The 18710-nt window shown below is 42.4% G+C and overlaps 1 protein-coding gene across 1 annotated transcript; it reads right to left on the reverse strand.

Annotated features, from left to right (window-relative positions):
• Positions 1-1598: 1598 nt before the first annotated feature.
• Positions 1599-18227, reverse strand: ENC1 (ectodermal-neural cortex 1). Its single transcript, XM_073584076.1, has 3 exons — positions 17826-18227; positions 6566-8365; positions 1599-2386 (listed from the first exon to the last, which is right to left on the reverse strand). The coding sequence occupies exon 2, from the start codon at positions 8352-8354 to the stop codon at positions 6585-6587; it is 1770 nt and encodes a 589-aa protein (XP_073440177.1). The 5' UTR covers positions 8355-8365; positions 17826-18227; the 3' UTR covers positions 1599-2386; positions 6566-6584.
• Positions 18228-18710: the final 483 nt, after the last annotated feature.

Genomic DNA, 18710 nt, shown 5'->3' on the forward strand with positions numbered 1-18710 from the left:
CTGCTAACTACCTGCCTGTTCTACCCGACGCAGGCTTAGAAAGTTCACATACCGCTCCGGCCAGCAATTCTGCTGCTTTATGCCAACAGATCAGCTCTTCCTCTTCCAGGTTCCTCTGTCGACGGGGCGTGGCCACCAACGTCATGCTGACTGACAGCTGGCTTCCTGCAGATTGACATCCAGCTCCCTGCTGCCTATTAGTATGACATCGCTGCCTATTAGTGTGACATCGGCAGTCATACCACGTCAACAGAGTGGAGTGGAAGAAAAGCAGCTGCTCTGAAGACATGATGTCAGCAGGAGCCACAGAATCGAGGTCAGCAACCGCTCTGAGCCATTAGAGATAGGTCGCATGGAGAACTGACAGGTAGTTAGCCTGTTAGTTCTTCGGTCCAGAGAAAAAATAAAGAGGGTAAAAAGCAAAAAAGGATACTACCTTTAATGGGGATCTTTTACTTTATGAATGTAAAGATTGTGTCTAAGGAAATATTTTAAGTTTATATTGTCATCACAGACAAGTACTTTAATTGGAGAGTGGCAGCAGCAGCGATCAGCTAAATAGCGTGGATCTGATATCTAAGAGCTGTCCCATAATCAGCCGATCACCTCGGCTCAGACTGTTTAACCACCAATGATTAAGGTGGTTGAGAAAAGTGGTTAGTCAATTAATAAGTAAAGATGAGCGAACATCGTCGGCTCCCTCCTTATTCAGAAAGCTATAGCGCTTACCAAAGAAGCTGCATTGGGAACCCGGATACCTGGAGCGCTCCCGATAATCAGCTGTTCGGCGCCGCAGCTGCATGTGTTGCAGCTGTGTGACAGTCGCAACACACAGGCTCTCCATGCATGTGTTGTGACTGTCACACAGCCGCAACACATGCAGCTGCGGCGCCAAACAGCTGATTATTGAGAGCCCTCCAGGTATCCGGGTTCCCAATGCAGCTTCTTCGGTAAGCGCTATAGCTTTCTGAATAAGGAGGGAGCTGACGATGTTCGATCATCTCTATTAACAAGTCTATTTAAAAAGGGATTGTGCACTGAGTTAGGCCGGGGTCAGACTTGTGAGAAACTCACACGAGTCTCGCATCTTAATGCCCGGCACTGCCGCCAACACTCGGGACCGGAGTGCGCGGCTGCATGTATTTCTATGCAGCTGAGCGCTCCCGGTCCCGAGTGCCGGGTATTAAGATGCGAGTTTCTCGCAAGTCTAACCCCAGCCTTATAGGATTGTTGTATTTGGACAAACAATAAAACAAATTAAATTAAAAATTCAGCTTTGCTGGGAATTTAGATCGTGAGCTTACTAATAATGTCTGTAAAGCGCTGTGGAATATGAGCGCTATGTAAGCAACTTATAAATAATAATAAAGACTGTACAAACCAAGTCAACAATTCAGTGCAGCTTCCCACCTACTTGTTATCTCGCCATCTCTGTCCTTCTCTGGCTCTTGCAATGCGAGGAAGGTATGGATAGATGAGTAATAAGTGAATGGAAAGTGGACTGCACTGTTTGGCCATGTCAAGGGTACGCCGAGCATCTGTGCTTGGTTTGAGCAGTCATTGGACTTTCAGAGTAATGATGATGACACATTCTCAGATCTGGTTATTCACCATTTTTATACTGTTTGCAATGCTGCATGCAGGTATCCAAATACCCTGTCTGGAAATGTTGTAATGGTCTTGAAATACTGTATACAATCATCTAATCAGGCCTTTAACATGTCAATACAACGACAAGTATTGTATCAGCATGCAGACAGCACGGGACAATAAATAGACAACTGTGAATGTAATAAAGTCATATATAAATAGGCAAATGAAATGGTAATGGATTCTGGGTACATCCAATATTTGTTCACAGTTTTTTCTTCTGGCTAGGTTACAGTTGTGGTTTTCTGCTTTGTTAGCGTTGAGAATGCGTTAAACCGCGAGTTTAGAAAAATGCCAATGACAAGGCCCACTTGTGTAGTCTTATGTCGAGATATGTGCAGCTCGAACTGTATGCAACTTGACATCTTTGCTACTTGGAACCCGCCGGCTTCCCCCACAGCTGGTGCTGACATTTCTATCTCCCTTGGAATCAGATGATAAACTCGTCCACAGAGAATAGCATCCAGATGGATTCAGACATATTAAATAGGCTCTTGGGGGTTGCAAATACAAAGCCAAAAATGAAAAAACACTATTTTCTTTTCTGATACATTGGATTCTGATTAGAAGGAGTTAATACTGAGGTCTGAAGGAACCGTTTCTGCAGCCGGAACGCCAGAATTCCCAGCTGCAGGAGGGAGAATGTGAGATTGGCAAATGTCTTCTTTAAAGATCACAAGTTCTTTTGTCACGTTCATCTAAGAGCTGGCCCCCGAATCTTCACAGCTGAGGTCCTCTGTGGTGGACAAAAGAGAAACAGAGGACGGCCATTAGTCTCATCTCCAATAATACAGGCAGATGTACAGAACATACACCAAATGGTGCATCACCCAGATAATAGCCACAAAATGACACCATAATCACAGACCTAAATCCTAAATAAGATTAGTCACCTCACACCGTAGGGGTCCCGTAGTAACTCGGGGGTAATTAATGTGTAGCCTTTGCTTGGAATAATTCTGGAATAAAACGGAAGCCAGTTCTCTGGAGGAGGCAGATGTAAGGTTAGAGGAATGGTTACGACATAGCTCAGAACGGTGTGCCTCACATGAAAAGATTACCCAGAATATAGATCCCATGCCATCTGAGATTTATTTCCTATTAAAGGAGTTTTATAGTCAAAAATATAAATACATGAGCTTTAAAAGTAAATTATATAGGAATCAATTATAGTTTCATTATCCAAGGTGTCCCCCCATAATCGGGTGTCCTCTCCAATCTTGACGACTGTAGCTCCATTTCTGGTTTGTGCTTGACATAGGAAAGAGTTTCTTAGTTTCTTGTGTTGGCACACAATCAGTGATGAGTAAACGGGGCTGGCTCGTTTCAATAGCTAAGGCCTCTTTCACACTTCCGTTTTTGACAATCAGTCAAGATCCGCCAATTTTGAAAAAAAACGGATCCGCCATTTTTCTTTACGGATCCGTTTTTTTCCCCATTGACTTTCATTATTGGCGGATCCTGACTGATTGCCGTCCGTTGCATCCGTTTTTGTGAGGATCCGCCACATTGTTAGTGTCCGTCAACATCCTAAAAGATTTCCAAACGGAGCTTGCAACGTTATTTTGGCCGGCGGATCCTCCAGACACTGAATGAACCCCAAATTCTGTCTGGGTGCCGGACAAAAAAATTCTCTCTCTCTCTCTCTCTCTCTTCCTCTCTTCCTCTCCCCCCCCCCTTCCCAGCCAGCGGTTCCTTTAAATTTCCTCATTTTCAGGATCCGTCTAAAAACGGATCCTGTGCCATCCGATCACATCAGTTGAGAACGGATCCGCTTGTCTGCCTTTTTGGCGGATTTTAACTGATGCAAATAACTGAAGTGTGAAAGAGGCCTTAGCCAGACCCCTTCTTTGTCACAGCGAATGGATAGCTAATGATAAACCAAGCCAGCCTCCATCACACACCGCACCAATCATGTGTCGAGAAAGGGGTCGAGCACAGGACCTGACGTGGAGCCTACAGCGGATACTGGACATTTGGGGGCAACCGGCGTTAATAACATTTAAATATATTTGTCAGTTACAAAGGCCAATTTATAAATATTTTTGGGACCGGACAATCACTTTTTAAGGGTTATTCCAAAAATAGCAAGTTATCTCCTTTCCAGATGAAACAAGGGCTGAGATTGTCCTTGGATATCCCCAGCAGTCCCATAGACAATGAATTCAACAGAACCTGATCATTTCTACGCTCTCCAATTCAAGAGAGCCCAATTTTTGGAAGTGTTAAGCATACAAACAGTCGGGAGTGCCAGAAATAATCACCAATCCAAACTATAAAGGATAATTTGCTCTTTTGGGAATTACCCTTAAAGTCTTTTGGGCTTTGCCGATACCATACTGTGTATTTGCTCATTTTAAAAGAGGAACCATATGTTCGCTAGAGTTTGATTTTGCTAAAATACCAAATTTTAGGACTTAAACAAATCTGAATAATTCTCTGCCACTCGTGTCCATGTGTAGGTACTGCAACCAAGCTGCACTTGGCTCTCATGATTGAGGAGCAATCTTCTATTGGACCACCACCAACCTGAATGTTATGGCATACTACAGTATATCTTTTTAAGATGGGAAAACCTCAACATCCATAAATTTTACATTATTCCTATTCCACATAGACTTTTAGTATTCAATGCACACATTTTTCTAATGAGCCATGGCACATATGGACTCAGCGTGGTAAATTCATCCCAAAAGTAGCAGCATGCGAGCCATAATCATAATTTCAGTCAGCACCAAGCCAGCTGGATTACATTGGAACGAGGTTACCTGCCCTGACCTTGCTTTATACAGTTACGCAGTCTTAAAAGAACTGGGATTTCAGGTCGGCTGGTCTTTAACATTTTAACCAAGAAGCCACACCTGCCCCAGGAGGTCAAATAGGAGGAAAAAAAAGAAGAAAAGTTTCATGTAACATTTCCCCAGGAGAAGATTAATCATCTTTCAGGCTTCTAAAGAATGAGACAAAACACAAAGAAAGGAATAACAGAAAGGCAGGGCCTTCACGGACTTAACCATTACTGGCGCGGAGAGCATGAGATATCTATTGTTTCATTTACACATCTACGACCAGTCGGAAATGTGTGCGACTGCTGAACACACTTCACATACTTGTGATAAAAGATATTTGCTGAAACAACAGGGCATGAAGGGTAATGTACGTCAGGGTTACCTCTCAAAAGTTATGTACTGTATAAGCAATGGCGGGGAGGAGGGCAAACACGGTCCTACTCCCAGCCTGGGAGCTCTCTCTATATGACCTTGACCGTGTATGTCTGCTGATGCTGAAGGCACCAAAATAACAAAGATTTTTACTACTAATTATACGTGCAGTGCAGAGAACATGCTATAAAAGCCAAGAAAAAAATCACCCATTAATAAACCATTATTTAGCATAATGTCTCCCAGGTCTTGTAACTACATTCCCCTACAGTCATCAAAGGGGATACGGAAAGAAAAGACTTCCTTTTCTACACTGTTAAAGATCCTATTCCAATGTGTAGCAGGTGTCATAACAATATTAGCAAATACCTCCAATTACAAATGTAGTATAGTTCTTCTGATTAGCTATGTCTCTTACCCCATGTGCAGGGCATTACAATAGCTCAGACATCCATGATTACGGCCACTCACGTAGTGACTGTTACACTAATCATGGATATCTAAGCTACTACATATGGCACATATGGCAAGGACATAGCTAATCAGAAGAACTACTATATACTACATTTCAAACTGGTGGTATTTGCTAATATTACACCTACTACATATTAGCATAGGACCTTGGAGATGGGAATACCCCTTTATGTATTACAGGAAACCCAGTGATATCAATGGCCAGCCACTGTTTATTACAGGCGTGAGACCTTCTAAGAGCCAAGTTGGACAGGTTTAGCTAAGCGAAGAAAGAGTGAAAAGAGGACACTAAGATAAGTCACAAAATAATGTTGCCTTTAGTACCTTCACTACTTTGAATCCGTCCAGGTTTTTTCTAACCTGAACTTACCAGACTCAGCGCCATATCAGACAGAAGTTCACCTACTGGCTAAAGAACACCTTTCAACAGGTCAAAAGTAGCCAGTTTTTGCACATAGTTTCTTCATGCAGCTCCCATGAGTATTCCCATTTTTTCTTTAAATCCACGACACGGTGCCAGAGATATGGGTATATTTACTGCTAATGTCTATGGTCTTTACCAAGGTGGCGTGGCCCAGTGGACTTTCTGTGTGCATCTTCAGGCTGCTAGGCAAAACATTAAAATAAAAAGGCCCACATCTGACACTGAAAAGTGAATTTAAAGAAAGCAAAAATTGGAATACTCAGCAGAACTGTGAGAATAAAATAAGAGCAAAAATTGGCCATTTTTAACCTAATACTAACAAGCTCTTAAACCCCCTGGAGTTGTGGTTTTGCATACATTTTCACTTCATGTGCATGTAATATTAATTATAGTGCCCATTTCAATGAGTGGGTGACCATGTTATAAATTGGGTAGGTCGCGTCCACCAGAAAAGGAACCACTTACTCTATAAGAGGTTGGGCCAAAGAATAGACAAAGGTTGCTTTTTAAAACCCACCCATTTAAGAGGCTCTTGAGCTTTACGTTACCCAAAATGTTTGTATTTGTTGCATCGTATCATGACAATGAAGATTTGTAGATTGATGACCTTGTGTCTACATAGTGCACATTAGACCTTCTACCAGTAAAATAAATCTATATTTTAAAAGGCGCTCAATCATGCAGCCAGGCTCCGAATCCTGCCACTCGTAATTTGGACAGCATGATCAACCCTTTAACAGCACACAAGTACTAGAAGTAATTTCACAGATTCCCACAGATCAAAATGCTCCATTGTTCCTACAAACATAATGTAATAAACATTTTTTAGAAATGTGTCTTATCACATGAAACTTACCACGCCAATCCACAGTGCTTTAAGATGGCAGATGCTTCCATGTGCTCACAAATGCCGTGGGGATAAGGGAGTAAGGTACTGTAGTTATGCTGTTCCATGCATCAATAGTTGGGTCATAACAGTCTAATGTTTTGCACCTCTGAATTCCAAAGTAGCCTCCAACTACAAACAGTTTATTGCCAGATGCTACGGCATGACAGCTCATTCTTTTGGCCGTCACATCTCCAGCTTTAGTCCATTGATACGTTTCACTGTTGAATTTATAAGCTGAACAGGCAGAGAATTCAGTGTCCCCTCCCATGATAAAGATCTGGGTTCCCAGAACAGCTGCAGCTGTATATCGCCATGGCTGTGGACAAGTGGCTGGTACGCTCCATCTGTTCTCAGAAGGATCATAGCACTGAACTTTGGGTAACTTATCGTGGCTAACACTAGTGCCGCCAAAGGCAAATAATTTAAGCTTTGCACTAACCACAGCAGCATTGCTAACACCTTCTCGGAGAGGCGCTACCATGGTCCACTTGTTGGTAGCTGGGTCATACTGTTCTACTTGTTTCAAGGACACTGATGGAGATGCTGGGAGAGAGCCAGTTGCTGCTGTGTGCCCCCCTACTACATACAAACAGTGTTTAAGTTCAGCAGACCCATGACCAAATCGTGCCACCAGCATTGGTGCAGCCTTTGACCACTCTTCATGAAGGGTGTCATAGACCCACACATCCTTTGAAACACCATTCTCTGAACCCCTTCCACCAGTGATATAGACTTTACAGCCAATGGCACATGCACTAAATTCTTTGCGAGGACTTGGAATGTCTGCCTTGGGTATAATTTCTTTTGCCTTCTGGTCAACAAGGTATAATTTATCACACATGAAAGTCTGTCCGCCCAGGAGAAATAAAGCATGGCCGGTTTTGCGAGGTTTTGCACACATACTTGTCACCACTCCATCATTTTGCAATATTTTTAACTTACACCTAATCGCTTCTTCTACAAGCTCTTTGCTTTTTTTCTGCTTAATGATTAGCTCCTCCATGGCCACATTCTCCATGAGATATATGGCTGGTAATAAAGCTAATCGTACAGTCTGGAGCAGCTCAGGTAAGTAACAGTAACGTTTATTTAGGTCATAATTAATCCAGTTCATTGCAGATTCATATACCATCCTCTCATCTTCAGTTTCCAGTTCTTCATGTGCCAAGAGTTGGACAACAAACTCTTTGGGTAACTGTAGAAAGTCTTCCGTTTTGCAGATGGTTTGGAAGTTGGTAAGGCACATTCTCCAAGATAGTTCATACAGCTTAGTACATTGGTGGGCATCAGAGAGGAGAAGCATGCCTAAGCAGTTGGTTGGGTGAAGGTTCTTCTCTAGGAACTCAGCACATGCATCTCGGATGTCCTCAAACTCTAGCATATCTCCAGCTTCCAAAAGGGATTCTGCATTTTCTTCATTTATTATGACTCTGGAGGAATATGCATAATCCAAAAGAAGTTCTAAAACTTCAGGGTGGATAGCATTGTGAAAGTTCACCTCATTGGCCTGGCTTTCTTTAAGACCTCCACTAAACATTGCTTCGAAGTAGCGACTGCAAGCAGCAAGGACAGCACGATGGCAGGGAAAAGACCGGTTTCCCGCCAGTAATAAGACATCCGTGAAGAGGCACTGCTGTCTTAAAAGATTAAGATGAGTTAGCACATTGTCAGCATATGAAGACTTGTGGAATAGGTAGATGTTCATAGAGCCAGTGCTGGCTCTGGACTTGCGGTTCTCATGTATGCTGACCGACATTTTCTTCACTTCTGTAAGAGACAAAACAACAGATGTACAATTACTCATTCAATTACTCATTCAGACAGTGGAAACGGCAAATTCTTCTGCCTCACTTTCCTAGCTTACTAGTCCTTATTATAGTTGGATTCCCATACCCACTTACTGGGCTGGACCAAAACCTCCACAAGTGCGGTCAATTCATTCAGAAGGGATTCATAACATCCAAGCCTCCACTAATACTACTTGTCACAACAACTAAAATACTTGTAGGAACAGATTAACTTATGAAATGACCACATGAACTGCATATAAACCACAACTACACCAAAGAAACACTAAACCTAAAAGTACAAAATGTATAAAATAATATAAAAGTAGAGATAACGGAATCTGATATTTTTTTGGACTTCATGTTGGAAACCAGTAATTTCTCTTCTGTTCTGCCTGCTTACAGGCAATAATATATAAGGGATTCAGAAAGAGAATTGGAGGGATCCAATGGCTGGATATCCTTAAAGACAAAAATGTCCAGTTGTTAACAATTCCGAAAAGAGGGAAGAATAGGAAGCATTTAAGGAAACCAGGATGGATGAACACAGAACTTAAGCACATGCTAAAAAGGAAGAAAAAAATGTTTATAAAATGAAAAGAGGGAGGCATATCTAAAGAAGAATATAATGCTGTCTGCAGAACCTGCAGGGCACAAATCAGATTAGCTAAAGCTGAAAATGAATTGAGGCTTGCAAGAGATGTCAAAAGCAATATTAAAGGATTTTGGGGATATGTCAAAAGTAAAAGAAAAGTCAAAGATGCTATAGGATTTTTACAGGATGAAAATGATGAAATGGTAAGACAGGATGTTGAGAAGGCTAAACTTTTAAATTCCTATTTTGCATCTGTTTTCTCTCAGAAAGGAAATGTAGCATCAACTGTTATTCACTGTCCTATTAAGGGAATAGAAGAATCCAGGATATCTATAAACAGAAAGATAGTGAGGAAACACTTAGCTAACCTAAATGAATTCAAGTCTCCAGGTCCAGATGAATTACACCCCAGAGTACTGAAGGAGATAGCAGAAGAAATTTTTGAACCCCTCTCCATAATCTTTGAAAATTCTTGGAGAACAGAAGTGCCAGAAGACTGGAGAAGAGCAAATGTTGTTCCTATCTTCAAAAAGGGGAAGAAGGTGGACCCAGGCAACAATAGGCCGGTGAGTCTGACTTCTATACCAGGAAAGATCTTTGAACAAATTATTAAACAACATGTATGTCAATACCTGGATAAGAATGAAGTGATTAAACAGAGTCAGCATGGGTTTGTAACTAATAAGTCATGTCAGACTAACTTAATTTCCTTCTATGATGGTATCACTGATTGGGTGGATCAAGGAAATGCTGTAGATATAGTATATCTTAACTTCAGCAAAGCATTTGACAAAGTCTCTCATACAATCCTTATTGAAAAAATGACTAAGTATGGAATGGAAAAGGCAACTGTTAGGTGGATTCATAACTGGCTTAGTGATCGGACCCAAAGAGTGGTCGTAAATGGCTGCACATCCAGTTGGAAGAATGTCTCAAGTGGGGTACCACAGGGCTCTGTCCTGGGCCCTGAATTGTTCAACATCTTTATCAACGATTTAGATGAAGGAATTGAGGGTAAACTGATTAAATTTGCTGATGACACAAAGCTAGGAGGGATAGCTAATACTAGAGAAGAGAGAGAGAGGATTCAAAAAGATTTAAATAAACTGGAGAAGTGGGCAGCAACTAACAGAATGGTTTTTAACAGGGAGAAATGCAAAGTACTACATCTGGGCAATAAAAATGAAAAAAGCAGATATAGAATGGGAGGAATAGGGCTAAGTGACAGCACATGTGAAAAAGACTTGGGTATACTAATAGATCACAGACTGAATATGAGTCAACAGTGTGATGCAGCAGCAAAAAAGGCAAATGCAATTCTAGGATGTATTAACAGAAGCATACAGTCTAGATCACGTGAAGTCATTATTTCCCTCTACTCCTCTTTGGTCAGACCTCATCTGGAATATTGTGTCCAGTTTTGGGCACCACATTTTAAAAAAGACATCAACAAACTGGAGCAAGTTCAGAAAAGAGCGACCAGAATGGTGACCAGTCTGCAAACCCTGTCTTATGAGGAAAGGTTGCAGGATTTGGGAATGTTTAGTTTGCAAAAGAGAAGACTGAGAGGAGACTTAATAGCTGTCTACAAATATCTAAAGGGCTGTCACATTGTAGAAGGATCAACTTTATTCTCATTTGCACAAGGAAAGACTAGAAGCAATGGGATGAAACTGAATGGGAGGAGACACAGATTAGATATTAGAAAAAACTTTTTGACAGTTAGAGTGATCAATGAGTGGAACAGGCTGCCACGAGACTTCAATGGAAGTCTTCAAACAGAGGCTGGACAGACATCTGACTGGGATGATTTAGCGAATCCTGCTTTGAGCAGGGGGTTGGACCAGATGGCCCAGGAGGTCCCTTCCAACTCTACAATTCTATGATTCTATATAACAAAAGTTCTTTGGCTTAATAAACTCCTCTTCAAATAGCAAATTCTAAATTAAGAAAGAAGAGTCCTAATCTTACACATCAAACTAATGTCAGTTTAATCTGTCGCTATCGATGGGTTTGGCCAACGGTCTAATATGTATGGGGGAACCCGCCAACTGATGGTCGGGAAAGATGTCTATCTTGCATGTCTGATTTCAGTCTGCCGACTATATTGTTCTACCGGATACAAGTCGCCGGCCAACGGGTCAACCGGCAGATTTCTCAAGGAAAACAGGAGAGCTTGGCCGAAGGGGTGCTCCTGTGTAGTCAGCTAAGATGACTGTCAGACGAACCATCAGGCAAACATTGTTTGGCCAACAGAAATCTAATGTGTATGGCCAGCTGTAGGACCATCATCTACAAGCCAAAGCAAAGAGTATCTAAAAAGAACATATCTCCCTCTAGAACAGGCAGTATGTCCATGCATTACCATTACAGCCTACTTATTTTAATGGGCACTGTGTAATGTTTTATTTGCTGCATGGTGGTTGGTGGTGTTGCAAGAAAGTTAAGCACGTTTTGCCAAATTCAACCACAGATTACAGCCAACTTATGGGGTTCCCACCATTATGGCACCCTATGATAAAAGTTGGAGTCCCCTTTAAGTTTTAGTATATTTAACATCTACATTTCCCCAGCCAACAGCTCCAATCTTGATTTTAACAATACGCTTTCTACAAGTTTTTTTCCTGTAATACAAGAATGAACTTTGAGGCATAAATAGTAGTGAATTTTACAATTATGAAATTTTTCTGTTGATATGTTATACTTCGTACTTTCCCTAAAGTGGTATACGGGTGACATATTTAAACAAACCATTTCCGCCCTCTCACCGGTCTTGTAAAACCAGTTATTCAGCCTCTTTAAGATATACAGAAGACCCGTGTTCACCAGAGAATGTGCCCTGCTTTCCCCCCTTCTCACACCTCCATCTGTGACATTCATTCGCGTCACTTTACACATGTCAGCATACAAATAGCACAGTCATAACAGAAAAACATATCTGATAGTGCTGATACATGGGATAAGAGGACAGGCAATCTAGACACTTACATGTGTTGAAACGTGACAGCATTGAGCACAGAGCTGCTCAGTGTAAATTAGTGGAGACCACTGTGGGATGCGACATGTTGAGAAAGACCAAGCACCAAAATGTGACAGGTCAACAGCTGCACAAAACATTAGGCAGGAAATACCTCTGTGATCTTAAGTTTACTGGCCCTAACTAATTAAACATCCTCCCTGCAGGACTTCCTGCAGTCAACATATGAACAGAAGCCTAGGTCAGTGCAACTCAGGACAAGGACTATTCATAGTTTTAAAGTTTTAAGGTTGAAAGTAGATAGAAGTTCATAGAGTTCAACCTATAATCTGATATGTTGATCCAGAAGAAGACAAAAACCACATGTTTGCAGATTCAGTCTGCCCAATATTAGGGGACAAAATCCCTCTGACTCCATATATAGCAATCAGACCAATTCTCTGGATCAATGTCCCAGCTCTAAAATATAGCACTCATAACCTGTACTTTTATATTTTTCAAGAAAAACATCCAAGCCCTCCTTGTACATTGCGCCCACCAGTTGATATATTCTGAGGGCCCATACTCCATTTATGCAGAGCATATGTCCACTTTTATTTGCATTGTAATCTATTGTAGTTCTCATTTCACACATAGGACGTGTCATCAAAAAGGTCTAATGGGCTATTTGAGAATCAACCCAATGGAAATAGACTAGTGACTCCAAAGTCAGCTACGAATGAGGAGGTGGGGTCTTCTGCTGGACCTTAGGGTCCCAATCAATTCTCATAACATGGAGTCTTTTGGAGGTGGAAAAAATCAAACATGGTTTTTCAAGTCAGGAAACCATGTGGTTTTTAGATGACATTTTTTAAGCATATTTTTCCACTTTTTTTTACAGTCTTATGACAGTGTCAAGTTTGGAGCAGATTCTGCTATGTTTTTCATGGTAAAAACGCGACTGGTGCACGTACCCTTAGACGTGGTTTTGAAGAGCTTTTATGTTATTTTTTTCCCCCCACACTTTTGTGCAGCCTTTTGACTTCAGTGTCAAATTTAGGGCAGATTCCACAGGGTCTCCACATCAAAAAAGTGCACATTTTTTCTTGAAACGAGGTTTTAAATACCTCTTTGGGAAAAAACTGTCTATATGTTTAACACCTAAGTGGATTTCAAGCTCCCAAATCTACGTAAAAGCAATAAAAAAATTCTTTGTGAACATGCCTCTTGTAATCTAGTGGACTCGTCAGATCAAGAGTTTTGACCATGCAGAATTTTCTTGTAGATTTTATGCAACTGGAGAAAAAAAATGATCATAGAAAAATAATTGCTACTGGCAAATTTGTTGGTTTCTATACATGTCGATCAATGGTTTTATTGATGGACCAATTGACTACTGGACCGGACACTATACTGAATTGGATCTCTACACCACTTTGTCTATGTAGAAAAAAAAACTTGTGATTTTCAGGGTATATTGGAGTTTGGGAAGCACCAGCATGCCTTCACCATAAATGCAGGATTTGTAGTGATGAAATGTTACATGTTCAGTTGGGAAACAACAGGGCTTATCAAAAAAGAGCTAGAGATGATGGCATACCCACAAGATGTATGTTCAGCACTTTCCAAATCAATGTAGAGAGCCGAGTACAGACATAACCCCTTCTCCAATAACATTTAATGATCCCTATGTCTGTTTCTCCCAATTAAGTGAGGTCCCCAGATGATGGAGCCATACCTATGTTGTATTTCTGGCATATTCTGTTGATGTGCCATAGATATACAATATGGGTAGACCATTTAGAGATGTGCTTCATTCATGGTGCCTCCACCCCTAAAACTGACACCACACACAGCTGTTTGAACCAGGGAGTGATAGACACACAGATCTCAGGAAAAGGGAATGTGTACAAGCGTTATCTCAGCTCCTTAAAGGAACAAACGCAACATCTATCATTTATTCAGATTCCTCCCTACACATTTTTTCCATTGCACTTTATAGCCAGACGGCAATTCTAAGGAAAACGGAACGCGTGTGGAAGATCAGATGCTAACTTGTCATTCAGTACTGAAGTCAATGGAGAAGAAATCAGTGGGTGTCTGTATATAAAGATGATCTCATCACAAGAAAAAAAAAATTGGAGTATCTCACTTATATAGTAAACTAAAGGAATTTATATCCCTCGCAGGCTGGAAGGAATGTACATGTGTATCTGACTTCAAGGCTTCCTTTGAAAGGTTGTCAAGACCAATCAAACCTGTGAAGTACAAGAATCAGTCACCCGTCGGTGTTAAAAAGGACTTAGAACAGAGAAATGGAGCGATTACATATTCTGTAATCACTGATGAAAGGCTTTCCTTGACCCGGTTGAGACTTGTATTTTATAGTGATATAATGGCCCACATTTATTAATGCTGTCTAATAGACTGCATTAGGTTTATGCAGTTTATGTGACGAGGTGCGATATCACAGTCATTATTATGACCATCTTGGTTGAACTCAGGCAATTTCTTTTATCTATACCAACTGTTAGGCCATGTTCACACGTTCAGCATTTGGTGAGTTTTTTACCTCAGTATCTATAAGCCAAAACCAGGAGTGGAACAATCAGAGGAAAAGTATAATAGAAACACATCACCACTTCTGGATTTATCACCTGCTCCTGGTTTTGGCTTACAAATACTGAGGTAAAATACTGACCGTGTGGACGTGGCCTAAAGGCCCCGTTACACGCTTCAATGTCCCAGAGATCCCACCAACGATCCGACGTGGATGGGATCGCTGGGACATAATTAGTGGATCGCTGGTGAGCTGTCACATAGACAGACTCACCAGCCATCAGGACCAGCGAGCACGCTGGTATCCAGGGTAAACAGCGGGTAACTAAGTGCCGCGCGGCGCTTAGTTACCCGCTGTTTACCTTGGATACCCAATCAGGACCAGTGAGCACGCTGGTATCCAGGGTAAACAGTGGGTAACTAAGCGCTGCGAGGCGCTTAGTTACCTGCTGTTTACCATGGATACCAGCTCCCAGTGTCTGCTATATGGCGCTGGGAGCTCGCTGATCGTTGGTCTCTCGCTGTCACACGCAGCGATGTGTGCTGCCCAGCGGGAGACCAACGATAGATTTATGGCCCAGACCATTAGGCAACGACTAATGATCAGCCAACTGATCGTTGATCGTTGCTACGTGTCACACGCAACAATGTCGTTTCGACATCACTGCAACTTCACCAAACTGGTGACATTGCAATGATATCGTTCACAATATCGTTGCGTGTAACGGGGCCTTTAAGCTCCCAATACATATTAGATACCAGTTGGTAAAATCAATGATCACTGCTCTGACAACTATCTCATGCACTCCTTTATACACAGGAGCAGTCACTTATCTGTATCTCTAAGAATAAAGGACAGTCTGAAATCAGACATGGCAGATCCTTATCTCACCTGACATCATAAGGCAGGGGTGCCGCCCGAACCTGTTAATATTGGTGGATTTAGCTGACTTTAGTCTAATGTGTATGGGGCCTTTGGTTTGCTAATGTCTGGTTGAGTTAAGCTGCATTTTCACCGAAAAATACTTGTGAACGAGTGTGATTCTCTTGAGATATAAACAGGTTGCTGACCACCCGACGAACAAGCAAAATGATCTTCTGTGTAGTGCAAGATCATCGTTCTCAGTGGTCCATCGTCCTATGTAGACAGAGCATGGCACTGCCGAGAACAATGGCCTCCTATGTGCACTGAGTGATCCATTACAGATCACTCACTGCACCTCATTTAGTGTGGTCTGCCTGTGTACTAAACGATCACTGATCAATTAAGGTTTACTCTTTGATCAAGGCTTAGTGGTTGGCAGTTGTATTGTGCCATTGGTCAGTCCATGTAAATGGACCCCAAAAGTCAGGAGACCAACAGCCAGTCTGGGCAGCATGGTCCAGAGATAGTTCATGAATTGTTGATGTGTGAAGCTGATCTTACAAATCAGGCACATGTTTAGACACACTATGTTCATGCCCCTTCTATATATCCAGAACCCATGTTTAGCTTTCCATATATAGAACATAGTGATATCCAATCATGAAAAACAATGAAAAATATCACGGCAAATAGTGCACCACCCACCGGTACCTTGATAGCCCCTAGTCATGACATATGGGATGGTTATGGCCTTAGTAATGAAGAAGAGACAGACAGAACATAGCATATTGTTAACTCGTAGCAATAATTCCTCTCCACTACATCCTCTTGTACAACATGGAACATTAGTCTTCACAGCTTTGACAAGTCTGTCTTGATCTAATAGGAACAAGCATCTCGTAGCATTCATCCATTCAAAGGGAACACAACGTGACAGCCCTCGAGTCTTCGAAGGATCCAGACAACATATCCCTACTCTGACACAATACAACATGACTACTACAAGTCGAGTGCCATCCATCAGCAGTGCTAAGCACATACTGGCAAGCGACCAAGCCCAATTAAATGCCTGTAGGTTGCTGTACAAACCATGCCCACCCACTCACCACGTTCACATATTTCATCAATTTCTATAATACGTTCACATGCGATTGTGCAAACAAAGCGCCATTCTCCAGCGCACATGTGGATGCGTCGCATACTCCGCCGCATAGCCAATGTGCATCTGTAACCAGCACTCCTCCGAGCCTCAGCTCATGGTGGGAACACGCTTTTAGCCTAACCGAACCTGACAGCTGAATATGCAGCACGTGTAAGGAGCATTAGGTGCATCCAAAGCCGTGTCAGGGAAATTATTTAATGCTGAACCCCAGAGCTCGCAGGTCTGCACACTGCCAAGGATTTTCCTGGACAAAATAGCCATTCATTTCCTACACAGAACGCAAACTATTATTCATCCCCCATGTCTGCCACATCTTTGGATGTTGCAGAGAACGATGTTGCAATATTCTGCATAGATCAAACAGACACTTCTAAACAATGCATGTTACATGTACTGTAGGATTGTCAGATATTACTAGAGGAATATATAACAAAGGGAAACGGCGTAATGTAGAGCAGCAAAACCACATAAGCCTGACTGCCTGGTATCTCTTCTAGTTCTTGATTTTTATCAGCACAGTTTTTTTGCAAAATTACAATCATGTGAGAGGTGGTTTAGGGTAACAGGGTGCTCATAGAAAGGGCAGGGGGGCGACTTAGGAAGCTTTTCCTGTGCAGCAGCCACTGCTCCCTGGCCATGCTGTCTAGGAGCTCAGACATACTGGAAAGCTGGGAACATAACAAGCATTCAGGCAGAACACAGCAGCTCGCATTCAAATATCACTCCTCCCTGGATCAGAAACCACAGCAAAAAGGAGAATCTGAGCGGCATCGCCGTTACCATAACAATCCCAGAGCCAGACCCTCGGACCCATCACACCGCTACATCCAGGGGGTCAGAGACAGCAGACTGAAGCCCAAAACATACAATGTAGACGAGCCCAATTTATGCCGCTCCGTGTGGGCTACCGGCGCCAGCACTTATTATCTCTTGGATCACCTCTATCTTCCTAGATTGTAAGCTCTTGTGAGCACGGATCATTGTGTTACTATGTCTGATATTGTTTGTACACGTTCCCTCTGAATTGTAAAGTGCTACGGAATATGTTGGCGCTATATATGAAGCCCTATGGAAAACCACCGCAGTACGTACACTCGGTGCTATGAGAACACACAATAAATTACCGATTTCGCCCGATAACATTACCCTTCATCATCATTCGGATCGCTAGTATCAACATCATTTTCATTCCTGATGATCACATAGTGTTTTTCCAGAATATCCCAAAAGTTACCCCCAATGCACACGACTAGTTTACCAATATGGTAGGTACAGCCCCAGTCACCCAACACACATCACTTACCCTCAGCTCATGTCACTGTGTGCTCTGCTGGGCTTGATGGGGCACTTGGGACAATTGTTTTCTTGTTCCAGTCTCCGAGACGTCACAAAGTCTCTTCCAGCAGTCGCCCAGTGATCCCGGGCTCACAGATGAGATGCACCAGGCTTCTTGGAGGACACATGGGCAGCAGGCTGAGGTGGAGGGAGCATGCCACACAAGGGGAGCGAGGAGCAGCGTGCACTGTGTCTGAGCGCCTGTGGCTCACTGCAGCCTGGCTTCATTCACACAGAGGTGTTAGAGGCACAAGGAGGAGAGAAGGCGGATGAGCACACCCACAGGGCTCCATGCTCCTGCACTAGGGGCTGGGGATATGCTAATACACCCAAAAGTCTTCCTGAATGAGGAGGACAAAGGCATTGCCAATAGCTAGCAGTGAGGATCAGCCCACACTCTCATCCCTATGTAGCAGGGCTCTATACAAGTCACTAGTGCGACCACACTTAGAATACTGTGTACAGTTCTGGTCTCGGTGTATAAGAAAGGCATAGCTGAACTGGAGCGGGTGCAGAGAAGAGCGACCAAGGTTATTAGGGAACAGGGGGGTCTGCAATACCAAGACAGGTTATTACATTTGGGGTTATTTAGTTTGGAGAATCGAAGGCTTAGGGGTGATCTTATTACAATGTATAGATATATGCGGGGACAGTACAAAGACCTTTCTAATGATCTTTTTACTCTTAGACCTGTGACGGGGACAAGGGGGCATCCTCTACGTCTGGAGGAAAGAAGGTTTAAGCATACTCACAGACGCGGATTCTTTACTGTAAGAGCAGTGAGACTATGGAACTCTCTGCCATATGATGTTGTAATGAGTGATTCACTACTAAAATTTATGAAGGGACTGGA

This window comes from Dendrobates tinctorius, unplaced genomic scaffold (assembly GCF_039654945.1).
Source record: "Dendrobates tinctorius isolate UK_male_01 unplaced genomic scaffold, ASM3965494v1 ptg000083l, whole genome shotgun sequence".
Lineage (NCBI taxonomy): Eukaryota > Metazoa > Chordata > Amphibia > Anura > Dendrobatidae > Dendrobates > Dendrobates tinctorius.